This window comes from Aquila chrysaetos, chromosome 9 (assembly GCF_900496995.4).
Source record: "Aquila chrysaetos chrysaetos chromosome 9, bAquChr1.4, whole genome shotgun sequence".
NCBI lineage: Eukaryota > Metazoa > Chordata > Aves > Accipitriformes > Accipitridae > Aquila > Aquila chrysaetos.
Genome location: NC_044012.1, coordinates 26,049,747 through 26,075,392, shown reverse-complemented (window position 1 = coordinate 26,075,392; position 25,646 = coordinate 26,049,747). Strand labels below are relative to the sequence as shown.

Sequence of the window (25,646 nt, the reverse complement as noted above, 5' to 3'; positions counted from 1 at the left end):
GTGGGGGAGGTGGCGGAAGCGGAAGTTAGCTGGGGCACTTCCGGGGCGCCGACGTGGAGGGCTGGGGAGGTGGCGGTGCCGTGGGCCGGGGTGGAGGGCGATGCTGACCAAGTTCGAGACTAAGTCGGCCCGGGTGAAAGGTAATAGCGGGACCGGGCTCGCGCCGTTCTGGGAGCCCCTGGGGACCTGGGGAGGCCGTGCCGGGAGCTCCCACCCGCCCCTGGAGTCCCTGAGCGGAGCGGGGCGGGGCGGGGGACGGGGCGGACGGCTCCACCGGGGCTGCTCCGGGCCTCTGGGCTCCCAAGTGCGCGGAGGCTTCGCTGTCACATCTCTGTACCTCGGCAGGGCTTAGCTTTCACCCCAAGCGGCCGTGGATCCTCACCAGCCTGCACAATGGCGTTATCCAGCTGTGGGATTATCGGATGTGCACCCTTATCGACAAATTCGATGAGCACGACGGTCAGTGTGCTGGGGGGAGGTGTTGAGACCTGCGTGTGGAGGAAAACTGGGGTGTGAGAGGAGGAAGGGCGGCTCTGCTGAAGTGTTACTGAGGCCTCTGCTTGTTTGGCTTCAGAGCCTCTCAGTTTTAGCCTGTGTTTTTTTGTGGCCAGTTTGCTAGCTCTGGACATTGCTTGCACATGCATAAAGTGGGGTAGTAGTTTTATTTTTGGTATGAAAATGAACCTGTAAATACAGATCTGAAGGGCCTGGATGTTTTGTGGTGGGTTGCTGCAGGCATCTTGATGGAAAGGAATGGGTTTGGGGATGGGATGTCAGACTGTTACATGAGTCTTTATTGTTGCTTTGAAGCTCTTAATTTATCAATAGCAGCAGGAGCGAGGAGGAATGCAAGTTGTAGTCTTTAAGTGGTACAAGGGACTGCTTCAGCTGTCAGCCATCTTGCTGTGTCCAACCTGCTCTTCCTATTTGTAGGACCCGTTCGAGGTATTGATTTCCACAAACAGCAGCCTCTGTTTGTTTCTGGAGGTGATGATTACAAAATAAAGGTAAAATTTTACCCCTTTAGCTCTTGTTCTCTAAAAGGCATCATTCAGGGAAGGGAATGTGCAAAGAAATCGGTTAAAAGATGAGAAAGAGTGTGTGTGGGAGGGAAACAGGGCTTGGCAATTGTGATTCTCCTGTTTCAGGGACCTTAGAGTTAACTGCAGCGAGTTGAAGTCTCGTTGTAGCTTGCATTAGAAACAGATTTTAAAATGGAAGAGAGGCTTGTTGGTGAACGGAAACGTGAGAATGCACACAAAAAATCTAGCAGGTGGCAGCACCTACCGTCATTGTTCTACTTCTGTGTTGTGTAGGTCTGGAATTACAAATTGCGCCGTTGTCTCTTCACTCTGCTCGGGCACTTGGATTACATTCGCACTACCTTCTTCCACCACGTAAGCTCCTCTCGTCCTTACCCCAGTGATTGGTGTCTGCTCCCTTTGTGTGTGAAAGGGAATCTCTTTTGTTTCCCTGGTTGGGAACCTTTGCTAAAGAAGTTGTGCTTGTCTTGCTGGTATAAGGGCGCTCCAGATATGGTCGTCTTCTGTAGAGGTGTAAGAGGCATAAATTCTGCCTCCAAGATCTTAAATAAGATTTAAAAAGGGTCATACCCGGGGACAGTTGGAAAATACCATGTAGGGAGGGAATGTCTGGGGTGCGTATTACTTCATATACAGAATACTTTGTCTTTTTAGGAATATCCCTGGATCTTGAGTGCTTCTGATGACCAGACCATTCGGGTTTGGAACTGGCAGTCCAGAACTTGTGTTTGGTAAAATCAATGGTTGCTTTAAAAAATAACTGCATAGTTTGGGGACGAGCTGTCTGTTGTTTTCAAGCAAAAACTGTGCTTAGTTGAAGGAATAGAACTGACATCAGTTATGAATATTTCTGTCAGTCTTGTCTTTTGCTTGTTTATTCTGATGCCACTAGACTTGTATTCGTAAATTCACGTGTTGTTTGGTTGAAAAATTTTTGAGGTTAAAATCATACATGTCAGTGCTGAGCCTTTGAAGTTATTGACATCAGAATTCGACCCTTGAATGTAAGAACAGATGTGCTCAGTGTTCAGTACTCTTGAAGAGTAGCATTTATTTAGCAATCCTGTATTCCTCATCATCCTACCTGAGACTGAGCTTACTGCTGTTGGTGCAGATTGGAATGTGTATTAATATATCTAATGTTCATATGGTATTTTCTGTCCTTTCTGTTGTAGTGTGCTGACAGGACACAACCACTATGTGATGTGTGCCCAGTTTCACCCGTCTGAGGACCTGGTAGTGTCAGCCAGCTTGGATCAGACTGTGCGCGTTTGGGATATTTCTGGTGAGCTGCCCAGATCAAGGGGGTACCCAGTGGCAAAGCCCACTTCAAAACTGCAATTGCTGAAAGCCAACTGAGGCAGGAAAGAGGGGTTCGGATCTGAGAGCAGGAAGAGAGCCTGTTGACTGCAGAAGCCTCAGGAGAAAATTAAGATTTCTCTATTGATGGGGACCTATTCCCCTCAGCTGCCATGAAGTCATAGGATATTGGCTGGGAGGGAGCTCTGGGCATCATCTAGTCCACCCTTTTGCTTGAAGCAAGTCTTCTGTGACAGTAGATGTGGTGAGCTGTAGCTTTGTGCAGCCAAAAAACCCTCTAAAGATGGAGATTCTGCAATCTAATCTCCCAGTCTGGTTTTATAGCCAATATAGGCAACAAATATTGCTGTCAGAAGGGAAATAGTGTTCTCAACTGACCAGCTTTGCAGATGTGACAGACTTGTAGGAGGATTTTAGAAATTTCTGGACCACCTTTATCCCCTTGAAAAACTCTTAGAGACAGCAATATGTCATTCATTCTGAGAGAAGGATAAAAAGGCCTCTGTTGGGTTTTGGTTTTTTGGGGTTTGGGTTTTTTTTTTTTGGTAGCCTAGTTGTGGGTGGTGACAGGAAGTTAATATTATTAGGGATTCTTTCAGGTTTTTCAGTCTGCTTGTCCATTTCATAAAATGAAGTGTGGCCTAAAGATCAGAACAGGAGTTGCAAGTCAAAACTCCAGAGTACTTTGCTGATATCTTAGCTGTTTCTTAGTTATAGAAAGGCCTAGTCACCTAGGCCACAAGGTGACTTAATGGAATGAAATATAATCCCTAAATGAAAAGCTAGAAATGGAGAAAATATTAGATGGGATAAGGGACGGGTGGGAGGCTGGCAGGGGCAATACTGGTGGTGTTACTACATAAACTATTCTAGAGACAGGCTTCATCCGACCTGCCGCTCTTGCCATTGCAGTTTTGGTTGGGCACACTGCGTTGTTTGTAGTACACGCTCAGACATGGCCAGCTGTGTCAACAGTAGGGGCTGGGGACAGGATATCCTGGTTATTTAAAACCTGTCCCCCTGTCTGTACTGCCAGCATGGGGAGTTTAACAGCTATTCTGCCACTAAGCTTTGCTGCTGCATTCTCCCACAAACACTCTCTCTCAGCAGAGTTCCAGCTGCGAAATTGGTTTGGAGATAGTACAGACCTTTTTTTCTCAGCTGATATGTGATGAGGGGTTTTAGAGACATGGTGAATTATTGACTCAGCTGTCGCTCCAGTCAGACATGACACTGTGAGAATACTAGTGTGTGGAAAAGACTACAGAGAGTCAAGAAGCGGATTCAAAATACAATTCCACTCCCCAGTTTTTCCCCCAAATAACTTATGTCCTTAGCAGGATTCTGTTCTGGCTCTAGCAGTCTCCTGGGAAGGGTTATTCCCCCATTTTGTCTGATGTCTGTTGTGCACATAATCCTAATCATAGAGAGCATCATTTGGTGTTGAGCTTTAACTCCATTTCTAAGTGCTGCTATTAACTTGCAGCTTCTGCTGACATCAGTGGGGATTTTTTTCAGCAGGTTTTGGGATTATGAGCACTGGTTCTTTGATGCCCTCATTTAAGTGAGTTTAAAGGTCACATTCCAAAATCCTCCTCCCAAAACTGTCAGCCTCAGCAGAGAGTGTGAGAGATGAGGAGCATGACCCAGACTGGGCACCAGAATGTGAAGATGGCCCTGTTGTTTTGAATTCCTATACAGATAGTGCTCCTTGGTTTGAAACCTGCTGCAAAAGGATCTTCAATGCAAAACAAGTATGCTCGAGGTTAAAGGGTCTGTTTCCTGCAAATCTCCTGAGAGAGACTGTGTGAATGCAGTCAGAATAAGCTTGTTTAGATATATTAAAATGCATGAACGTTTGTGTTGTATTATTCACCTGTGCTGTGGAATGAAGTCCTTGCTCATGATGCTGATATTAACCTGCAGAAACTACAAAATAATCTTCTGTTTTTCTCTGTCTCTTTATAAGTATTAACCCCCAAGGAGGGTCTTAGTGGTCTTACCCTGATCAGACTGCTTTTGTGTGTGCTCTAACATCACACACCAACTCCTGTTTAACCTTACTCGTGGTTGGCAAGTGTTGACGTCTGATGCTTGGCAGGAAACTCCCTTGTTCTGTCAGGGCTCTGTTTAGTCGATCTGGATGACGAGCTTAAGTGAGGATCACCTGAAGGTTTGGGCTGGCAGTGTTGAGAAGCCCTGGGACTGGGAGGACCTGAGCTGAGAGTCCCCAGATAGCATATGTAGACCTAGACTGCCTCTCTCAGCACCCTCAGTGGATATATGGTGATGGCTGGCAAAACCTTTGGTACAACTTCAGCTTCCACTGCACTTCTCTGATTACCCACTGAATGTGGATGGATTACAGGGACAGGAAAGAATCTTAGCCCAGCAATGAAAGAGTCTGCACCTGAGAGCCCTCTTTAGTTTCCATTGAATAAGAGAATAGACCAAAAGAATTTGCAAAGCACTGTCTGCTTTCTTTCTCTCCTAACTTGCAACTTGTCATTCACAGTTAGCATGTTGCCCCTTCACTCTGGTTATTTTAATACCTGTTCTCCTGAGTGCTTGTGTGCATGTTGAGCTGAGTCTCCTTTTCAGGTTTTTTTTTTTTTTTAACAGTTGACCTCAGAATGCCTAATAGCTGCCTTTCTGCCACAAGTCCCTTTTCTGTCCCTGCTCCCTCCCCAGAGCAACACGGGAGGCTGGTGTGTTCTGTGAGTGTCCTGCCTTTCCTCTCGATTTGTGCAGTTATGCCAGAAATTTTCCACTTGTATCCCAGTCCTGTTTCACTGGCTTGTCAAAGGCTCAAGTGTTTTCTCTTCCAAAAGTCTGGTGTTTCTTCACTCATCTTTTTTGGATTATGGATGTTTTATTCCTCCTTTCTGGGGTACTTTGTGTCAGCTTTGTAGAAGTATCTACTCAGCCATTCAAGTCTTTCACTGTTACCTGGGCCATCTGTATGTGCACCTCACTCAGTGCGCTGAGCATCTGTGCTTTGCTGTGAGACACTGCTTGACATGTTGGTTTCATTAGACTAACTTTGCCAGAGAGGTTGTTGAGATGTTGAGCTGTTAATCCATGAGGAGTTTGGGAATCAGAATTGCAACAAGAAAATAATATTTTTTTGTCTTCAGTATTGTTTGTTTTCTTCTTACATTTCCCTCTCTCTTGGCATCCGCACCAGTGCAATTCTCCTTTTATCCTAGACAATTTTTTCTTATCCTTGATAAATTTCATGGTAGCATCCTTGGGCCAAGTACTTTTAAATGGAAAAGTACATTTTCTAAGTTTTGTTTTAGAGTGTTACATGTACAGTCTTTTCCCTGTGCACTGTTGGAGGAGAAGCTTTTCTCAATTCTCAGTTTCCCTATTGTGTTCTGTTGGGTTTTAATGAAGGACAGCAGATACAGGTCTGTTTTAACTTGGATGACTTAGTTTTCTTCAGAATTGGGAACAGTCTTTATTTCATACAGTTTTAGCTTCAGAAAATATTTTGTGTCCAGGCAGATTGTTCAGATCCATAACCAAGAGGTCATCAAAGTGGCATGGGTGAAAGTGTCCTGAAAGTTTCAAGCTTAGATTAGCAAAGGGGTGAGAGGGAGAAAAATCAGAATGCGTTGGTTCTCCTTTGCTGAGGTGCTGCTGTCTGTGTCCCAGTGAGCTGAGGTGATCCTTTGTACGATTTGCTGCATCGCAAACTTTCTTTTTGGTGTGTCTAATCAGAGCTTGAGCTTTTGGAGGAAGTGGAAGGGAGTCCTGGATGTTTCTCACCCTCTTTCAAGTTCCCAGCACAGGGAGAGTGCTCAACTTGTTGTTAAATTAGAAACATTGTCTTGATAATATGATTTTTGCTTCCTCCACCCCTGCTTCTCCTTCCTCTTTGTTCCACAAGGCCTAAGGAAGAAGAACCTGTCCCCTGGAGCTGTGGAATCGGATGTCAGGGGAATAACAGGGGTGGATTTGTTTGGGACAACGGATGCGGTTGTGAAGCACGTTCTTGAGGTACAGTGTCAATGTGTGTGTGCAGTACAGCCTTTTCAGATTTATTTAGTGAAATCTCTGTAACACAAATGATCCTCTAAAAGCCCAGGAAAATAGCAGAGGAAAAAAAGAGTTGAAACACCTGACTCAGCTCTGTAGAGTTATGTGCTCTTTAGATTACAGCATTACTTTTTCTGAGTTGAAAATCTGAAATCTGGAGATGTTTGCACTGTAACCAAACAGATACGGTTTTCTCTGTACAGCCAAAAGCACAGTTAAATAGCAGATGTTATTGCCTTGTGTTACTGGAAGCAACAGAGGAGATTATGGTAGAGACAGCCTTCTGTAATGGCTTGTTAAAGCTAGGAAGCAGTGCTGCTCTGCTGCTGAGCTTCAGCTTTGCTCTACTGGTGAAGAACAGTATCCACAAAGCTTATTATTGTGGGCATCTATAATCTTACTATCTGTAAGCATTTGGTATGAGCGGCATGGTGTATAAAAACAGTGAAAGCTGTGTCTTGGCAAGCCTGTCTGCAGTCTTTGTTGCTTTGTCCTTCCTTTGCTCATTCCATTCAGTCACCAGATTGCTTCAAGTGACTGTTTTCTTTTTGCCTGTAGGGCCACGATCGTGGGGTGAACTGGGCTGCCTTCCACCCTACAATGCCACTTATTGTGTCAGGAGCTGATGATCGCCAAGTGAAGATCTGGCGGATGAATGGTAAGAGGATTCTCCAGGGGGAGCCCACAGGGAGAAGGGGGTTAAGAGTTGAAATTTATGTTTGAATATCTGTAGGCTGAACCTGGAGGTAATTTACACTTTGCAAACGTGTCTGTATGATAGAGTGGTAAATAATCCCAGGCAGCATTGGCTTTTGCAATTTGAGGAGAGCTTATTTCTCTAGCGAACACTTCTAGCTTCTTTTGGTTTGCATGCACTGCCGAGCAGAAGCTTGTAGGAGTACAAAAACTTGAGACTGAAGTTTTTTGAATATATAAGACATGGAGATTATTCAAGAGCCAGAAGCCCTACATCAGGACTGGTTGTGCTTTTGTCAGCTCAGTCCAACTAAAATATATACAATTCTTATCACCTCTTTAGTAATCTAGCTTATCTGTCTCTCTTAGGTGAGCTGTGGTAGTGGTTAAGGAGAGGTGATAAATGTAAATTGCAGAGAATGGTATAGTAACTAGTGGCCGATGCAGTTCGCTTTATAATAAAGCACTTGCTCTGCTTCCGCTATGGCAGAGCTTAACCTGTTTAAGTGTTATTTTCCTCATTCTTTTCCACTTCTGGTTAGAATCGAAGGCCTGGGAGGTTGACACTTGCCGGGGACATTACAACAACGTCTCGTGCGCTGTCTTTCACCCACGGCAGGAGCTAATACTCAGCAATTCAGAAGACAAGAGTATCCGTGTCTGGGATATGTCTAAACGGTTAGTGCTTGTCAAGCATCTGACTCAATCTTATTATGAAAGTTTTTACACGTATGAAAGACCTACAATTATTCTTAGAGAAACCGAACACTAGCAGTTCTTAAAATATCAGTGCTAGTGTTTGATAATTCATGAATGAGAAGCCGTGTTTTTCACATTCTGTGTCCCTTTGAGACACACGTTAAGAGCAAGGCTTTTAATTTTCTGAAAGCAAGTGGAAGAGGGCTGACTTGTCTAGTGATACTGCTGCTGAAAATATGTTAAATGAGAATACATTATTTGACAGAAGGCTTTGAATGCAGTGTTTTTACGCTCCGTGGACGACTTGTGCTGAATGCTGGAGATGGTCTGTATGGCAAAACTTAGGATCTTCGTTTTGGGAACTGAAGTTTACGCCAAGGTTTCCATTTTGTTTATATTCTTTATTCCTTTTATTGCACATTTAGCACGGGTGTCCAGACCTTTCGGCGTGATCATGATCGCTTTTGGGTATTGGCTGCTCACCCCAACCTCAACCTCTTTGCTGCAGGTAAAAAAAGCTCCTACTCAGTGTCTGATAGGTTGCTGTGAAGAGAAAATGTTTTCCGTATAGGAAATCCATATAGGATTTGCTTTTCTCAGCACGCTTTGCAGAACACACTGACTTGCAGATGCTTTTATTAAATGTATTGTGGGGAAAAGATCCTTATTTACTGGAGCATAATCTCATTGTATCAGCTGTAGTTCAAAGCTAGAACAAGATAGGCTCTGCATTAACTAGCTAAATATTCTAAGGCTAAGAAGGGATGGGACAGGTCCTAGGGGAACCCATGCTGGACTATTAACACTTAAAGAAATGCGTGACAGTGAGGCAAAGTGTTTCTAGAAGAGCGTCAGATCTTAGATTTATTAAGAAACCTAAAGGGGTGTGGGCCCTTAGGAGGAATCACTTAATTCAGTCAGGCTGAGGTGTAGCAGACATGGCTCCAGTCATTGGTTATGATTTTTGTTGGCTCTTTCTTGGTTTGAAGGGCTTGGTAGTGTCATCTTCATAATGAGAAAAAAACCACAGGATTTAATTCACATGTTTGAATTCTCGCACGCCTTTTCTCAGGCCATGATGGTGGCATGATTGTATTCAAATTGGAGCGTGAGAGGCCTGCTTATGCTGTGCATGGGAACATGCTGTATTACGTGAAGGACCGTTTCCTCCGCCAGCTTGATTTCAACAGTTCAAAAGATGTTGCTGTCATGCAGCTGCGAAGGTAGGAGATGGTGCTCATCATTTTACAAGAGGTGTTGCCAGTATCCTGAATCCCTTGTTAGTTTCTTGCTTACAGATAGGTCTTATTATTGTATTCACATACTTCAGTTTCAGCCGACTCTTCTGTCAGATGAACTTACAAAGCCTACAAGAAGTTTTTTAGGTCAATTTTTATCTGTGCGTAGATATAATTTTTTTTAAATTAGTTTTAAGTCTCAAGCTGAAGGGCCAGCTCTTTCATTCAGGAAATGCTCATGCTCTTACAGTGTTTCCAAGTGGTTTTGATTCAGGAAATTCATCAAAACTGAGCTTTTCTGGTAGTTGGTATATTTCAGAGAATGAAGAGCATTTACCAGAAGATGACTTTAGTAGAAACAATCTTGGTCCACTCTAACTTTCTCTTTTCTTCATGACTCTTCTTTTCTTCAGTGGTTCCAAGTTCCCTGTGTTCAACATGTCATACAACCCAGCTGAGAACGCCGTCCTTCTCTGCACAGTAAGTCAGTTTTGCTGCATAATGTGCTAAAGAACTTTCCATGAGGCTGTGAATGTTGGTTCTGTGAAATCCTATCTCAAAATGGGTTTTTCCCCTTCTCTGCAGAGAGCCAGTAACTTAGAGAACAGTACTTATGACCTATACACCATTCCCAAGGATGCAGACTCCCAGAATCCGGATGGTAGGCATTTCTTATTTCACATTAGTCCTTGTGAATGTTTATTACTATGTAGCTGTCCCCTCCTCCGCTCTCCAACTGTGTGTGTTATATATAAAAAAAGCTTCTTTTCTCTAAGCCTCTCTTGTTGGACTCTTTCTCTGTGTTTCCCAATGCCCCTGCAGCACACATCATTTGGCAGGCTTCCTGCTCACTATATCACACTACACTGACTTGAAAAATTCATGTTCATCCCAAACTTTTACTGCTACAAATATATATTTTATAATTTTGTTATTAGGAATTTTCTGTTTTCCCTTTCAACGCAGCAGGCAGCCTTCCTGGCTTGTCAACAGAGATGGATTTTAACCAGATACGTATTGTTCTAAGAGGTTTTATACTCTGAAAAGTGGCTGTAAAAGTGACAATGCCAGGGTGCCAGTAGTCATTCTTCCTCTTGGCAAATTCCAGATCAGTTTTGTGCAATTTACAAATCAAAACATGATTTAGGAAAAAAAAATAATTCTTTCTCCTAACTATGAATTCCATTTGGGATCTGAAACTCAGCTGGTTCCTCCTGCCTCTGTCGTCACGGCAATAAAGATTTTGAAATGAGTGGGAGTGATGAATGAGTTAGACTGGAATCCAGCTCACTTGTTCATCGATTTATTGATTTCTGTGGGTCTAATGAAGGGAGGATTTCTTTGCTGAGTACCGTCAGCAGGTGTATTTGGAGAGAGAAAGAGAAAGGGAGCTTTATAGTAACATTACATAGATTAAATGTTACTGAATATTTTTAAATATTTAGTTTGATTGAGATGTTCAAAGCTGACCTGTCTGGGGACACCCAGCTTGTGACCCTTTAAATGAGGAAAGGGGATATTCTTCTTCCAGAGGAAGAAATGTCTAGGCCTCATGAAAACCATGCACTTTTAGTGCATTTTCAAGAATAGCATAAAATTCTACTGGTTGGTAAGTATCTTCTCCAACAAGCTGTTATGTGTGCAACCTTCTGATGATCTCCCAGGACTATAATGTAGGTATTTAACATGTGCCTTGGAGTTGTCATCCTCATGTCCTTCAGCTTATTTACCTGACCTACAAGGGAAGCTTTCTTGTCACTGTTTAACAGTCTTCTGGTTAATATATGTCAATCATTTTCGGCCTGATCTACAGTCGGCATTAAAGACTTAAAGGCAGTAAAAATGTTGCGTTGTGGAGGTTCAGAAAAACAGCTGAAGTTGCCATCAGAAAACCCCAGGCAGAGCTGGGAATTGAATTCGGGCAAGTCTTTCTTGTGTTGGTTACTAAATGAGGGCTGAGGGGCAAGCCAGTCAGGTTTAAATCATCATTTGTTAGGATGTAAATCTGCCACAAATGGCACTATGCTTGGTGAAGTAGTGCTTGGTCTAGCGCGTGAATCTCCAAAAACACTTGTGTTGAGCTGCAGGACGGGTGAGAAAAGGGGCTGAGAGCTAAAGAAAATTTTATTTTACCAAAACCAGCAGCAGCTCTCTCACTCTGTTCCCTTCTGCTGCTGCAAAAAGCCTTCTCCACATCTGATACACATCCTGCAGTACTGTTCTTTCTGTGCTGTCTGACATGCAGAGTGCTGTGTTTGTATTAGCGTTTTAAAACTGGGAGAACAGCTGCGTGCTGGGGAGAGTGCAGCCTTTCTCCTCCAGCTCGTTATATCAGTTTGCAGGGGGGAGAGAGAGGGGGGCTTACGTTGAAGCCGGGACCCTCGCTGCTCAGTTCGTTTGGCCAGCAAGGCTCTGCTCGTTAGCTTGACAGACGGTGCTGTCGCCCAGGATGGCCTGCTTCAGCGCCAAGCAGTGGCATTGGCGGTACAGACAGCCACTTGTCTTGTGCCTTGGCTGGAGAGAAGGGCTGGCGCTGGCCACACTGAGATCTGAAAGGACATCGGGGGAGGAAATGAGTCTTTTGAATAGCCTCAGGTTAAACATGAATTACTAGGAAGCAGCTACAACAGCCAAGATGGGATCAAACAAGACTGACTAATGTGTTGCCATAAGAGCCTGCCAGAGGTTTTATTCACTGCCTTCGTTTTACTCTCCCTAGCCCCTGAAGGGAAGCGTTCCTCCGGGCTAACAGCTGTGTGGGTAGCTCGTAACCGCTTTGCAGTCCTGGATCGCATGCATTCGGTAAGGGGACAAGCTTGATAGGGTCATCTTTTTAACAGGGTATGTTGTCATTTGGAAGCATGCAGATGGAAAGCGGGGAGATTGGGTTAACAGAATTATTGGAGATCCACGTAGACTGGCAAAGCATTGTCAGTAGAGAGTGGGCTGCAGACGTACATGAAGAAATGTAGTACAGTGAAAATGTATTTGAAATATTATTTAACTTCTTTGACAGTACATCTTAGCTCAGTTGCTGGAAGCCTGCTAGAGCAGGTGAGTTCAGGAATGAAAGCTAACCAGAACAGGACTGTGAAGCCACCCAGGTCACTTTCACAGCATGAAAGTAATGGGGAAATGGTAAAAATACAGGTTAGATTTTTAATAAAGCTCTTTGTTCTCACTTGTGGAGTGCAGTAGGAGAAAGAAGGGGGAAAGACAGTTGTGGAAAGTTTTCTCTGCTTGAATTTACTTGATGTGAAGGGGAAGAAAAATCTTGCTCTTTGCCCCATGCAGGATGTTGTATTTTTTCTTTTTTTTTTTCTTTTTCTTTTTTTTTAATAATTCAGGGTGTTTTTTGCCTTAGTAAATTCAAATTTATTTCATGCCTTTTCTGTTACTCCTCCCTGCCTTTCCCTCCTCCACTTGCCATTCACCCCTCTCAACTTCATCATTTCCTTTTTCTATCTACACTGTGTTCTCTCTCACTTTGCCCTAATATTACTTTGTTCATATACTCATTGTAGAGGGGGTTTGCGAACTGTATCAGCCAGCTAGTAATGACAGCAGTGGGGCTGAAAAGGAAGGATACGCTGTGTCTGCACCCTGGCAAACTTGAGGTTGGGTTTTCTAGCAGGATAAAGTCTGATCCTGCTTTGAGAAAAGCTGCAGCTCTTATTTTGGCCTCTTGTCACTGAGATTCAGCTATACAAAATTTCTGAGTTGAAATAATCCTAAATTTCTTTGTAGAATCTACCTAACTGTCCTGTGCTGTTACATTTCCTCTTATCAAATGGCAGATCCTAATCAAAAACCTGAAGAATGAGATCACGAAGAAGGTGCAGGTGCCGAACTGTGATGAGATTTTCTATGCTGGCACAGGGAACCTGTTACTCAGAGATGCAGACTCCATCACCCTCTTTGACGTGCAGCAGAAGCGGTAAGATCCAGTCTGCAGGGAGAAGTTTTAATATTGTAATCCTGCTGGTGTATGCCCTCTGGGGACAAGTAATAGCTATTAATGCGCTCCAGAATTTAGCATCAGCTGCAGGCTGTGTCAGACTGATCCAAACCACGGCTAACAACTGTTACGAAGAGCAGAGTGTAAACATAGCCAAGGTGCAATTTATGCTGCAGGCATCGTGCCATTGATCACAGGGGGATGTGTGCCATACCCTTGTAAATCCCGTGACTACAGAATTGGGTGCTATAAAAGTGGAGAGAAATCAAAAAACCCAAACTCAATCAAGCTAAGCTTGCCTGATGTCTTGTCCCTTAGGTTTTATATCTGCTCAGAATGCTCTGTTAGCAGCATGTTTGTGCTGGTGTATGTGTTGCTAGCCACAAAGAAACAGGCAAGGAGTTGGTGCTTTTGTCCATCTTGGTAGGCTTGAGAAGGTTCTGGATTATCTACAGATAGATACGGTCTATGTTGATCACTTATGTCCCAGAACTTGTCTCATTTCCTTATTTGTATGCCTTTGTCTTTCTAGTATTGTTGGGAAAGTTACAAGTAAATCAATGCAAATGCTGCTTGGAAATACCTTATTTCTCTCGTTCGGTTAAATCTATCCCTAAAACCCCCTCAGAAATCTAGGTTTTGAAGTCAATTGTCATACAAATATATTTGGTTTTGCACAGGTATGGAGAGAGGTTTGTTTTGCTGTACTGGACTGCAGAGACACTCAGTTCTGCCTTATGATTTTATAGCTCCAGAGTGGCAAAAAGGGGCTTCAGAGCATCTGCAAATTGGGTTCGGGGGGTTGAGCACTGGTAGTTATCATACAGCTTGATCATAGAGCTTGCTGTTGGAGGGATATTGTTCAACTCTCTGATGTCAGTGCTGTCCTTTCCCAGAACTCTGGCCTCAGTGAAGATCTCCAAGGTGAAATACGTCATCTGGTCGGCTGACATGTCCCATGTAGCTCTGCTGGCTAAGCATGGTAAGTGGTGGGGGGGGTGCAGTGTTTCACCTGGATCCTAGAGTACACTAGCTCCTTCCTTGGTTGGGAGCAGTGTCCCTGCTAGTACGGCCTGCTAGAGAAACCATTCAGTGCCATGGCTAGCAGTGAAGGTGCAGCTGAAGACATTCACAGTGTGAGCCCTGCCACTTTGTCTCTTCAGCAAAACCTTTCCACAAGTTTGTAAAACAGAGGGCTGCTTGTATTCTTCAGAATGATCCAGCTAATCTCTTTCATAAAGCAAAGGCAGATAGTGACAATTTAGTTGTGGTTGCCATCATATCCTTATTGTCTGACACTCTGAATGTAGTCTCTATTGCTGGGACTATGGAAGAGAGAAGCCATAATTCAGAGGCAGGTGTTTAACAGTAGAGGGTTCCCTAGCCTTATTTCTTTTGGCTTTCCTCTCCAGCCATCATGATCTGCAACAGAAAGCTGGAGTCACTGTGTAACATCCATGAAAACATCCGTGTCAAGAGCGGCGCCTGGGATGAAAGCGGTGTTTTCATCTATACTACCAGCAATCACATCAAATACGCTGTCACCACTGGGTGAGTCTGGGAGTCCTTGAACTGGCAGGCCTTGTGCAGACTACCATGGGGTTTTTTTGGCAGACTCCAAAGCTGGTGCTTGTGAAACAGCACTTCTGTTACAGCATGGACATACCCAAATACAGCTAGAGCTAAATACTCATGTTTGGTTGCTTACCCTGTGCACTGGTATTTTATCGCTGGGCTGGATGGCTGCACTGTTCCTCTGACTGGGGCTTGCTTTTATAATGCAGGCTAAAATAACATACAGAGTGTTGAGCATTCTTTGAGGTAGAGAATGTAGTCATACATGTGTTGTGTTGGTGTGCATGTTATGTGTGTGCTGTGTTGGCATAGGGATCATGGAATTATCCGCACCCTGGACCTGCCTATCTATGTTACCCGTGTGAAGGGGAACAACGTGTACTGCTTGGACAGAGAGTGCCGCCCCAGGGTCCTCACCATTGATCCCACAGAATTCAAATTCAAGCTGGCATTGATCAACAGAAAGTATGATGAGGTGAGGAGATGTAAGAAACCCTGCACTCTTCCTTGACATATACCTGAGGGTAAAGGAAGTTGTTGACAGCTTCAGTGCCTGGGCCTTTTCTTTGCAGGTGCTGCACATGGTGAGGAATGCTAAGCTTGTGGGCCAGTCCATCATTGCCTACCTGCAGAAAAAGGGCTACCCAGAGGTGGCCTTGCACTTTGTCAAGGATGAGAAGACCCGTTTCAGCCTGGCACTGGAGTGTGGCAACATTGAGGTGAGGCAGCAGGTGGTGCTGTGAGAAAGGCACGTCTTTTGGGGCATTGCTTGCAAACCTTACTTTTTGCTGCAAGGAGGAGCTGTATTGGGAAGAAGAAGCGTTAGTTGAGAGTGATAGAGTTGAGGATGACAGCAGCCTTACTAAGGTGCAGGCCTTCGGATAGGGGCATGATTTAGTGCGGTGATCCTTGTAATCCCACGCTTTCCATCACGGGCATTATCAACAGAAGCCTGCAGATAAAGTTGCTTTCTGCAAAGCCTTTGTAACCATGTCAGTTCTCTTGTTAGATTGCTCTGGAAGCAGCCAAAGCTCTGGATGACAAGAATTGCTGGGAGAAACTGGGAGAAGTGGCGTTGCTGCAGGGAAATCACCAGATTGTGGAGATGTGCTACCAGCGCACCAAGAACTTCGATAAACTTTCCTTCCTCTATCTCATCACTGGCAATCTGGAGAAGCTTCGGAAGATGATGAAGATAGGTGAGTGGCAGGATGGTGGCAAAGAAGGATGAGATAAAGAGGATCTGAGTGTCATTCCCAGAGGGAATGAGTGGCATCACAGTGGAGGCTAAGAACAGCAAAGCTATTGTGACTTTTTTTTTCTTTTGGTTTAGCTGAGATCCGTAAAGATATGAGTGGCCACTATCAGAATGCCTTGTATCTAGGAGATGTGGCAGAGAGAGTGAGGATCCTGAAGAACTGTGGGCAAAGTGAGTAATATCAGACTAACGTGTGTCCCTGTTGTCTGGGGAGAAGCTGGGGAGGTTGTTGGGATGAACAGTAATCTCTGGAGACAGATCAGCGTAATCCTTTACCTGAGAAACTGAATCGGATGAGCAGAAAGTAACCCAAGAGCTAGAATACCATCCAGGAAACCTGAATCAACTGTAGAGCATATTCAAATGATCAGTCGTTGCCTACACATTCTAGTCCTAAATCCAGTAACACCCCCAAAGGTGTGATTCTACACTTTGGTATGCTGCTAATCTTTCCTTTGTGACAGTGTGGCCATGCATGCAGGTATGAGAAATTTTCTTTCTCTAGGCAATGAAGAACCCGCACTCATGTTAGCTGTATCTCATTTCAGAGTCCCTGGCCTATCTCACGGCTGCAACTCATGGTCTGGATGAGGAAGCTGAAAGTCTGAAGGAAACATTTGATCCTGAAAAGGAAACGGTTAGCAAACTGACTTAATGCTTTCTACTTCAAGAGCTCTGGAGTTTGGGAAGAAGGTGACAGTGGGATCTGGTGTTAGTGTGACTGGCTAGGCAGCTTCTTTCTGGGAGGGAGGAACAATCTCCGTTCCAGTCGCCACTTATCAGGCTTGAGACTGTCTGTGCTGCTTGGAGGCGGGTAGGTCAAAGAATGGGATTTTCCTTATGTGGCCTTTAACTGTTTTCTGCTCCTCTCTGCTCAGATTCCAGACGTTGATCACAATGCAAAGCTGCTGCAGCCTCCTGCTCCTGTCATGCCTCTGGATACCAACTGGCCATTGCTGACTGTCTCCAAGGGGTTCTTCGAAGGAACAATTGCTAGCAAAGGTATTGCTTTGTACTTGGAAAGTTGCATTAAGCTGGGATATGCAAAATGGAGATGTTTGTCTCTGTGGCTCCTGAACTGTTGCTGTTAACCTCAGGTTTGTTGTGTGTTACCAGCAGAGGTTGGAATCAAGCTTGGCATTTACACCATCTTTAGCAAATCTCTCAAATCTTTGGCCTTTTAGCACAAGATGGGACTTGACAGTTGGAGGGGAGGGTGCTGGCCTAATGTAATTCTTTGCTTAACACCTGACCCACTTGGAGATTTGTTAATGAAGGATCCCACCCTTTTTGTAGGCAAAGGGGGTGCCTTAGCTGCCGATATCGATATTGACACTGTTGGCACCGAAGGCTGGGGAGAAGATGCAGAGTTGCAGCTGGATGAAGGTGGGTGAATCCAAGAGTTTTTCTTGCAGAAGAATAAGTGTGTGCCTGTGTGAGAGCTCTGACTGTTTCCCCCCTGCCTCCTCTGTGCAGATGGCTTTGTGGATGCTGGAGAAGGCTTTGGAGAGGAAGGTTTAGGTAAAGGCCAGGAAGAAGGAGGTGGATGGGAAGTTGAAGAAGATTTGGATCTTCCCCCTGAACTGGTAGGAGGCTTCCAGGAGGCTTCTTAAGTAGCCCGGTTGTAGTTACTTGGGAAGGCAGTGACAGCTTGTGGTGGTGGCTGTGGTGGGGGAAATGTGTTATGGGTTTCTTCAGTGACTTGGACACCACAGCTGTGGCCAGCTCTGATTTCATCTGGGTGCTGGAAACTTCCACACTAATCACTGCTCTGTGTGTTCCCCCAGGATGTTCCTGCTGGTCCAGCAGGAGCAGCAGAGGATGGATTCTTTGTGCCACCCACCAAGGGCACCAGCCCAGCTCAGGTAGTGGCACAAGTCTTTGACTGTCTTTCTCAGAAACTTTCTACTTTGGCTCTTGTTTTTTTGGGTTCAGTCCTTCTTGTTAACACTCATCTGTGAGCACAGCATAGGAACTTTCTTAAGGGGGGTTAGGGATGATAAGGATAGATAATACAAATCTGTGCATATACACAATTTCTGTTGTATATGTTCCCCTTCCATTCTTGTAGGTGTGGTGTAACAATTCTCAGCTTCCTGTTGACCACATTCTGGCAGGCTCCTTTGAGACAGCAATGAGAGTAAGTTTCCCCTGGAGTTTCTAGGGAAAAGATTGTGCCCTTGTCCCCATATACTTTTGTCTGTGATCCAGTCCGAAGCTTCTTTTTGTGTCCTTTTGTGAATCATTTTGTGCATTTTTTTTCTCTGGGTATAAAATAAGAGGTGCTGTGAGCCTGAGTGATGTCTGTGCGACCTTTGTACAGCCCTGGACAAGATTTACTCAGCAGACCAATGTGTCTATTTCAGCTCCTCCATGACCAGGCAGGAGTAACAAACTTTGGACCCTACAAGCAGCTGTTCCTGCAGACCTATGCCCGTGGCCGTACGACCTACCAAGCCCTGCCATGTCTCCCTACCATGTATGGATACCCACATCGCAACTGGTAAGCAATTGGGTTAGTTCCTTTTCTGTGCTTTTTAACTTGTGCCATATACCTCCCAGACTCCTTGACAGTTGTAGCCAGAAATGTCTCCTCCCTCTGTTGTGAACGGAGGACCCTTCCTGTTCGCTGGATATAAATAGGGAGCATTCTGTCTTTAGTGGGATTTTTCTGCTGCTTGCTGTTTGATGTAAAGATGTTAAAGAACTGCTTTCGTGTTTTTTAGAGACTAAATCCAGGGTGAGGCAGTTGGGATGCTGTGTTTTCTAGCACTAATGCTCTGCCTCTGACAAAGCTGGTCTGAGGCATCTAGAGAACCACAGGTGTGTTTTTACAGTGGTGCCTGGAAGCCACTGTAGAAAAATGAGCGAGACTTCCCAGCCTGTGCTAATGCAGAGGGGGCTGGGATTGTGGGTGGCAGAATTATGGAAGCACATATGTCTTTTGTGCTAAGCTAATGGCAAAGAAAAACAGCGTGGCCCTAGGTCAAAACATTTCTGACAAGTTGCAGTCGAGCTGACAATATGTGTGTTCCTGCTGGCCTCTGCAGTGGTCCCGTTTGTACGCCCAACCCCTCTTTGGTGCCCCCAGGAAAGAAGCTGGCTTGAAGAATGCCCTCCCTGCCATTGGACTGAAACTCAATGACCTGATCCAGCGCTTGCAGCTGTGCTACCAGCTCACTACGGCTGGCAAGTTTGAGGAGGCCGTGGAGAAGTTCCGCTCCATCTTGCTCAGCGTGCCCTTGCTGGTGGTGGACAACAAGCAGGAGATTGCTGAGGTGAGAGGCATACTCTTCGGTCTGTGTGCCTGTGGGGCAGGAGGCCAAATGCCTGACTCTGTCTCCCTCTCTGAAAGGCCCAGCAGCTGATAGCCATTTGCCGGGAGTATATTGTAGGACTCTCAATGGAGATTGAGCGAAAAAAGCTGCCCAAAGAGACCCTGGAACAGCAGAAGCGAATCTGTGAGGTACAGAAACTCTGTGAATTTCTTCACCACGAGGGGGAAGTAGCCTTTAGGTTTAAAAAGGCATTGGAAATCCTGAATTCGGCCATTTCCTCCTTTAAAGCGGATGTGGCAGTGATTACTTGGGAGGGGTTTCTTGCAGCATTTTCAGGGCATCCAGTTATTTACGTGGTTGGTAGTGATTGTATCCCTACTTTCCCTCCTTCTCCCTAATGCAGATGGCTGCCTATTTCACCCACTCCAACCTGCAGCCTGTCCACATGATCTTGGTGCTGCGTACTGCTCTCAACCTCTTTTTCAAACTCAAAAACTTCAAGACAGCTGCTGCTTTTGCCCGTCGGCTGCTAGAGCTGGGTCCAAAGCCTGAGGTGGCCCAGCAGGTATGTCTGTGAGGTGCATGGGTAGAAATATCTGCTGTGGCAGACCCTATTTGGACTGCTTCCTAGCTGCCTCTCTGGTCGATGTGGTTGCTTTTTGCAGACTCGCAAGATCTTGTCAGCATGTGAGAAGAATCTCACTGACACCTACCAGCTCAACTATGACATGCACAACCCCTTTGACATCTGTGCTGCCTCTTACCGACCCATCTATCGTGGCAAACCCGTGGAGAAGTGTCCACTCAGCGGAGCCTGCTACTGCCCTGAGTTCCATGGGCAGATCTGCCGCGTCACTACAGTAAGGGAGTCTCAACATCTATTAACCACCCACTCCTAACCTGTGATGTTTCCCTTGAGAGTCCCCTCCAGCAGCTTCCCCCATGCTTGCCCCTAACTTGGCATAGGTTTTGGGTGAAGTTGAATGTTGGAGGACTTGGCATGTGCGGTGGAACAGTTTGGGAATTGTGAAATACTGTGTAGTTTAAATGCTACCTTCAGGGACTGACATTGCAGTGATCAGCAGCATGTGTTCTTGAGAACTGTCTGGGCTCTGAATGCTGCATATGGGGTTGGGCTGTTGAGTTGCTTTTAAGCATTAATCATCTCCCTTTTATTCCTCAGGTGACAGAGATTGGCAAAGATGTCATCGGGCTGCGGATCAGCCCACTCCAGTTCCGCTAGGGCATGCCTGTCCTGGGGAGGTGTGAGATCAGAGGGAAATGGTCTCGTTTCACAGCACAGTGCGGAAACTTTCACCTCCCACCATTCCAGCTTTAGTCTAGTCTCTTCACCATAGCCATGCCTGTGTTGTGTCTTACCTGCTCTTCCCCACCCAGGAATGCTGTAGTGAGACTCTTAGCTGCTTCCAAGTAGTAGCAACTTGCGCTTCTGTTTCCAGATCCAGCTGATGTTGAAGTTTCTATGTACCATCGTCTCAAGAAAAATCTTTTCCAGAGGGTAAAGGGTGGCTCTTGCTGAGCCCTGGTTACCACACATCGTGCTCTGTAGAAACTGCTTGAGGGGCAGCAACTGCCTCTTGTATCCTTTTGTGTTAGGCTCCTGAAAGAAGAGCTCAAAAACCCTGCTGCAACCTGGACAGCAGGAAGAGCGGAGCCTGGCTCTCACAGGAATGCGGCACTGTCTGGAAGCGGGGCCAGCACAGAGCCTGTCCCTGCTCCCGGGCAGCTCTGCTCCCATCGGAAGTGGCAGGAGAACAGCTCAGCATCCAAGTGCTAGTGTTGACTTTTTGTTTTGTTGTCCTAGCAATGTTTCTCAAAATAATCAGCTTCTCTCATGAATAAAGTAAATTGATCTTCCTGTTCTGTAGCTCAGTTGGTCTTGCTGAGATAGAAGAGAGATTAGACTTAATTTCCACTTTTCAGACCCGCCCCCCTGTTTTGTACTCTTAAGCTACCAGACTTGGTGGGTTTTGAAGTTTCCAGAAAATGGAGGCTGTAGTCCTGAAATAATTTATCATGCCAGCAGAGGCTGCTTCCGCCAATTATTAATGTGTAATTGCTTTTGCCAGTGCTCAAATTATCCTTATTGGTAATGCTCCTGTCTTTGCATTTACCTTGTGTAGTTGTACCCTTTAGTATTACTGTACCTTTCCCCATGGTACTTGACAGGCTGGAGGATCTCCAAAGCCAAGCAGGTTGTAGTTTCTGGCAGTGACAAGGACGAGAACATGCATGACCTAGAGATCCTGCTCCCTTTGTGGCTGGACTCCTTTCCTAGTGGTTTCTCCTCACTGATGATGCTGAAATAAAACCATGCCTTACGCTAGGATTTTAAACCTTTTATTTTATACATAAAAATGAGGACTGGGGATGTCCCCATCTTAAGGGCACTGCTTCCAGCTTTGCATCGGTCTTTTTTGAGGAATGTCCACAGTGGTGGGGGAGACACAGGAGCCAGGTCTAGGGGTGAGGGGTGTTAACAAGCAGGGTATTGTGGCAGGCCACCGCAATGCCCCCGATGAGGTTCAGGAACTCCTGGAAATCCAGCTGCCCATCACTATTCAAATCGAGTTTCTTCATCATCCTGTCCATGACACCTGGGTCCTTCTGATTCTGCAAGAGACCAAAGAGATGGGAATCGATGTCTGCCTCGAGGCAAAGATGCCCCTCACTGAACCCCCCTGCCCTAGGTGTGGAACTGCAGCTGCGGAGTTCATCACCAGTGGAGAGGGACTGGCAGAGGAAGGCAGAATTCAGTCAGGCCAACTCTTGTCAGGCCATGCTCTGGCTTCTGATGGGAGTGAGCTCTTCCCATTGCCTACCCCATGGTGCTTGTGGGGGCAGAGGCTTTAATTGCTGTCCCGGGGGCTGAAGTGCATGCCACGGGAGACTCTATTTTTGCTCACCTTTGTGAAGGCAGCCAGCTCAGTGTTCATGAAGGCCAGGAACTCCCTCTTGGAGAGTGTGCAGTTGTCCCCTTCACGCCCTGCGTACCGCTGGAAGACGGCTAGCAGGGACTCGATGCAGCGTTCAGTCTCCGTGGGCTGCAGGAGCCAAGAGCAAGTTCAGGTCAGTGTTGCAGGGAGCTCTGGGCTTGCAGAAGAGGAACCTGACTCTATTTCTGGAGGAAGGTTGGGCTGAGTGGGGCCTCCTGCAATTGCTTTCCTCGAGGAGTCTCCTATGCCCAACCTGTCCAGCTGCATTTTTCTTTGGTATTAATTTCTCTGATGCCTTGGCACAGCACTGTGGTGCAGGAAGGACCCAGAGGATTGGGGAGTGGTTAATGGAAAATCCCCTGGGGAGATGTCAGTTCCCATCGGAGGAGCGTCCTGGACTGGGAAAAGCTTGCGCTGCAACCACAGCGACGTGCTAGTTTTTTCTGTGCTCTCCGGCATGGCTTTGCTGGGGCTGCTTTTCTGGAAAGATAAGCCTGCCTCCCCCTTTCCCTCCCCCTGTCCTGTCTGGACAGAGGAGAAACTGAGTCATGAGAGAAAAATTTGAGCAGAGTTGTCTTGCCAAACTACTGCCTCCAGGCAGGAACAGAGCTGGGCTGGCCTATGGGCTTCTCCAGTGGGGATGGATAGGGCAAGGTGAGGGAGGTGTGGGGGATGTGGGGCTCTTTTCCCTCCCCATGGCTCTAGACTTTGGGGAAGGGCAGTGCAGGGAGAGCTGGGGGGGAATCCACCCTTCTCTGCCTAACCTCAGCATCCAGGGGACTCCCTGCCCCATCCTGCCCTGCCTGAGGCTCAGTTCAACCGTTTTTGGTTAATGGGAGAGGAGCCGAGTTGCTTCCACCCTCAGCCACAGGTCCTCTGCTCTTGGCTCCTCTGCACCCCCCTGCCCTGGTGCTGGGGGCGGGGGGACGGGACAGTGGAGGCAGAACTGTAGCCCCAGATTGGATGATGGGCATCAGAAACATCAGTAGGAAAAAAGGAGGGGAGGGGGCGTCAGGAAACAACCACATATGCCACCCCCTAGTCCCCCACCCCTGCAGGGACCCTCTGCCCGCCCTCTCTAGCTCGGCACCCTCTTCTCATGCCCAGGCCCCCTCCCTGGCAGAGATTTAGCTCAGCCCTTGGCACCATTTCCTCTTTCTCGTGCCAAAGTACATTTCGCCTTCGGCTCTGGGGCCACTTGTGGGAAATGCTTCTCTCCTGTCGCCCTCCTGCCCTTACGGAGCTGCCTCTCCCTCCCTATCCCGGTTCACTCACCATGGCTGGGGTGAGAGGAGGGGGCTTGGTCCTCAGCACAGCCTCAGTGCGATGTGGCAAAGCAGGAGCTGGGGTGGTTATGAACCTCACCCTGCAGCCACCGCCCTTCCCAGTGCAGCCAGCGCCTAGCCCTGACTCAGCCCCCTGGGCTGCGTTGTGCAGTTGTCAGCTCTAACGGCAAATCTGGACATGCCTGCGGTCCCCAGCTCAGGCTCAGAAATGTGCTGGGCCCCTCCCCTAGACTCTCTGTCCCTTCCTCTCCCGAGTTTTATTCTTTACAGTTATTTACGCTTCCATTTTCTCCTTGTCTGTTTTCTCCCCTTGGTCCTTTGCCACTTGTCCCTTTTTGCTCCCTTCGTTTCTTCCCCAGGGTCAGGGCTAAGCTCCCCTCAGGGCTGCCTTGCTACTACCTGGAGCATGCTCAGTGTTTCCTCTTGCTGGGGCAAAATTTGGGCTTCCCCAGCTTTTCTAATGAGGCTGGCAAAGGCAGATGAGGCATAGGGGAGCAGGCAGTGTTCTGCTGCCAACACAGCCAGGGCTGCCCACCCCTGGGGGGCAATTGCTGCCTGTCCCCTTCAACCCTGACCGGTCCCACCTGCTGAGCTTTGCTGATAACACCTTGTAACCTTCTTGTGGTGTAAAAGGAGGGGGAAAGGCAACCGCATGGGTTTGGGGTGCTGCACTGGGAGCTGGCTGCAGCCAGGATTTGTCTGCAGTGGTGCTGGTCTGAGCTTTTCACTGGGGCTGGCCCTCCTCGTGCTGCTGCAGAGCAAGAGACCCTGGAGGGCTGAAAAGAGGAGGGAGACATGGAGGTGGAGGAGGGACAGGAGGCACCCAAAAGGCAGCCAGAAAAGCAAGTGATGTGCCCAAATAGCTCAGAGCAGGGAGGATGGGGGCTGCGGGGCTTGCAATGCTCAGAAACCAGCACATGGGGCTGTGATGGCCGGCTGCTCCCCATCCATTGAGAGCCGGGGAAGCTGCTCGGACCTGTGTTTATCTGTGTTTGCACAGTCCTGTGGTTATGGCATCCAGCTCCACGCCTTTGCAACCAGCGCTGATACAGAATCGCCCGCCCAGGACCAGATTTCCCTGTGACACCCGGCCCTGGGTGCTGCCGCATTTCCCCAAAAGCTTTGGGGGGAGCCTGGAGCGGAGAGGTCGGGGTAACATGGGCTGTCCCAGCGGTGTGTGGAAGCCAGGATGTGCTCTGGGATCTGGGACAGCTTCCAGGGATGGGTTCTTTAGGAAATCCTGGTAGAGGCTGTGACTCAGCATAGAGCAGGAGAAAGGGAAGCCATAAATCAGGGGGACAGCTGTCCCCAATGTACTTCCTATCTTGCCCCAGTTTCCTGCCCCCAAACTTCTCCTTTTTTCTCATGTATTGGGGAAAAAGTACTCCTCGCCCCCATCCAACTCCTCCGAAACTGGAAACAGTTCAGTCCATGTAAATCAAAAGGACTTTCCAAACCTGGGAGCTGAGGGCAGGAAACCTGCTGCTCTTCTTAGATTTTGCACTTCTACCTGCATTTTACAAACTCCTCTTTGTGCTCCCTTTACAATAAAATATGAGCTGGTTAGAAGGACAAGTGTTATTTCTCCCTTTGCAAGAGCAAATCCTAGAGGGGGTCATGGCTCAGCCCCATCCTGGCTGCAGTGGGGGAGTTCAAGAGGTTTCTGTTTCTTGCTGCTGCTGCTGCTGTGTGTGTTTGCAGACAGACCATCTGTGCTGCCATGTGTTTGTCACCAAGACATGCAACTGTCACGTGCATGAAGGGGGCATTGCCGAGAGCATCGCCCCATGCATCTGCCTGCCCTTGGCTGGGGCAGACCCTTCCGAGTCCCCCTGGCACCAGGTTCCAAACATCACAGGATGGTGGCCATGGCTAGGTGAGTGAGAAGCCCTGGGTGCTTCCTGCTGAGGCTGCATCAGGCTATGGTGGACCCGAGATGCCCTTATTCCTCCTGGCCAGCCCCATTACCAGCCAGCAGGCTCTGGTTGCATTTAAGAGAAAGACACAGATGGTGCTGGGGTTGTCCTCGCTTCTCTCTCTCTTCTTGCAGAATTGCAGCCCCATCTGCTGCTGAGGGAATTGGTTCGCTCTTGCTCAAGGGAAAGAAAAGAATAAAATCTGGTTTTCTCCAGGGAGGGTCATGGATGTCTCAATCTCCAGCTCCATGCACCATGTGTGAGATCCGGTGCATTTTCCTTGCCGTGCTGCTGCCTCTCTCCTGCCCAAGGATCCAGGAGTCGTCCCAGGTACGGGGCAGCCCAGGGGAAAAGGCAGATGGATGCATGTGGCCAGGA

At 47.0% G+C, this 25,646-nt stretch overlaps 3 protein-coding genes across 10 annotated transcripts in view; 2 read left to right on the top strand and 1 right to left on the bottom strand.

Annotated features, from left to right (window-relative positions):
• The first annotated feature begins 21 nt into the window (after window positions 1-21).
• Window positions 22-20,990, top strand: COPA (COPI coat complex subunit alpha). The gene is made up of 33 exons (XM_030024580.2): window positions 22-140; window positions 346-459; window positions 934-1,007; window positions 1,317-1,397; window positions 1,698-1,774; window positions 2,219-2,328; window positions 6,259-6,368; window positions 6,966-7,065; window positions 7,646-7,781; window positions 8,228-8,310; window positions 8,875-9,025; window positions 9,454-9,520; window positions 9,626-9,701; window positions 11,760-11,842; window positions 12,838-12,977; window positions 13,895-13,980; window positions 14,411-14,549; window positions 14,886-15,048; window positions 15,146-15,292; window positions 15,583-15,772; window positions 15,907-16,002; window positions 16,380-16,468; window positions 16,710-16,833; window positions 17,128-17,217; window positions 17,308-17,417; window positions 17,619-17,696; window positions 17,903-17,971; window positions 18,198-18,334; window positions 18,923-19,109; window positions 19,187-19,297; window positions 19,513-19,674; window positions 19,775-19,969; window positions 20,293-20,990. The coding sequence occupies exons 1-33, from the start codon at window positions 101-103 to the stop codon at window positions 20,350-20,352; spliced, it is 3,675 nt and encodes a 1,224-aa protein (XP_029880440.1). The 5' UTR covers window positions 22-100; the 3' UTR covers window positions 20,353-20,990.
• A 464-nt stretch (window positions 20,991-21,454) lies between these two features.
• On the bottom strand, window positions 21,455-23,594 carry S100A11 (S100 calcium binding protein A11). The gene is made up of 3 exons (XM_030024594.1): window positions 23,342-23,594; window positions 22,037-22,174; window positions 21,455-21,743 (listed from the first exon to the last, which is right to left on the bottom strand). The coding sequence occupies exons 1-3, from the start codon at window positions 23,342-23,344 to the stop codon at window positions 21,591-21,593; spliced, it is 294 nt and encodes a 97-aa protein (XP_029880454.1). The 5' UTR covers window positions 23,345-23,594; the 3' UTR covers window positions 21,455-21,590.
• LOC115345572 (keratin-associated protein 9-1-like) overlaps window positions 21,974-25,646 on the top strand; it is a 42,704-nt gene continuing 39,031 nt past the window's right edge. For 6 of the 8 annotated variants that reach the window (XM_030024591.2, XM_041125986.1, XM_030024590.2 and 3 more), the window contains exon 1: window positions 21,974-22,199. The gene's annotated coding sequence lies outside the window, so the exon portion shown is untranslated. Of the gene's footprint in view, window positions 22,200-25,484; window positions 25,599-25,646 lie in introns of all 8 variants that reach the window. The other 2 variants (XM_030024583.2, XM_030024584.2) reach the window with 2 other exon arrangements.

What these genes read in the sequence shown, in the direction of transcription:
- COPA (XM_030024580.2), top strand. Translation starts at nt 101, where the DNA reads ATGCTGACCAAGTTCGAGACTAAGTCGGCCCGGGTGAAAG. An exon ending in TTTGACGTGCAGCAGAAGCG is followed by an intron (nt 12,978 to 13,894) that starts GTAAGATCCAGT and finishes GTCCTTTCCCAG; the next exon opens with AACTCTGGCCTCAGTGAAGA. An exon ending in AGATCTGCCGCGTCACTACA is followed by an intron (nt 19,970 to 20,292) that starts GTAAGGGAGTCT and finishes TTTATTCCTCAG; the next exon opens with GTGACAGAGATTGGCAAAGA.
- S100A11 (XM_030024594.1), bottom strand. An exon ending in AGCTGGCTGCCTTCACAAAG is followed by an intron (nt 21,744 to 22,036) that starts GTGAGCAAAAAT and finishes GGTCTCTTGCAG; the next exon opens with AATCAGAAGGACCCAGGTGT.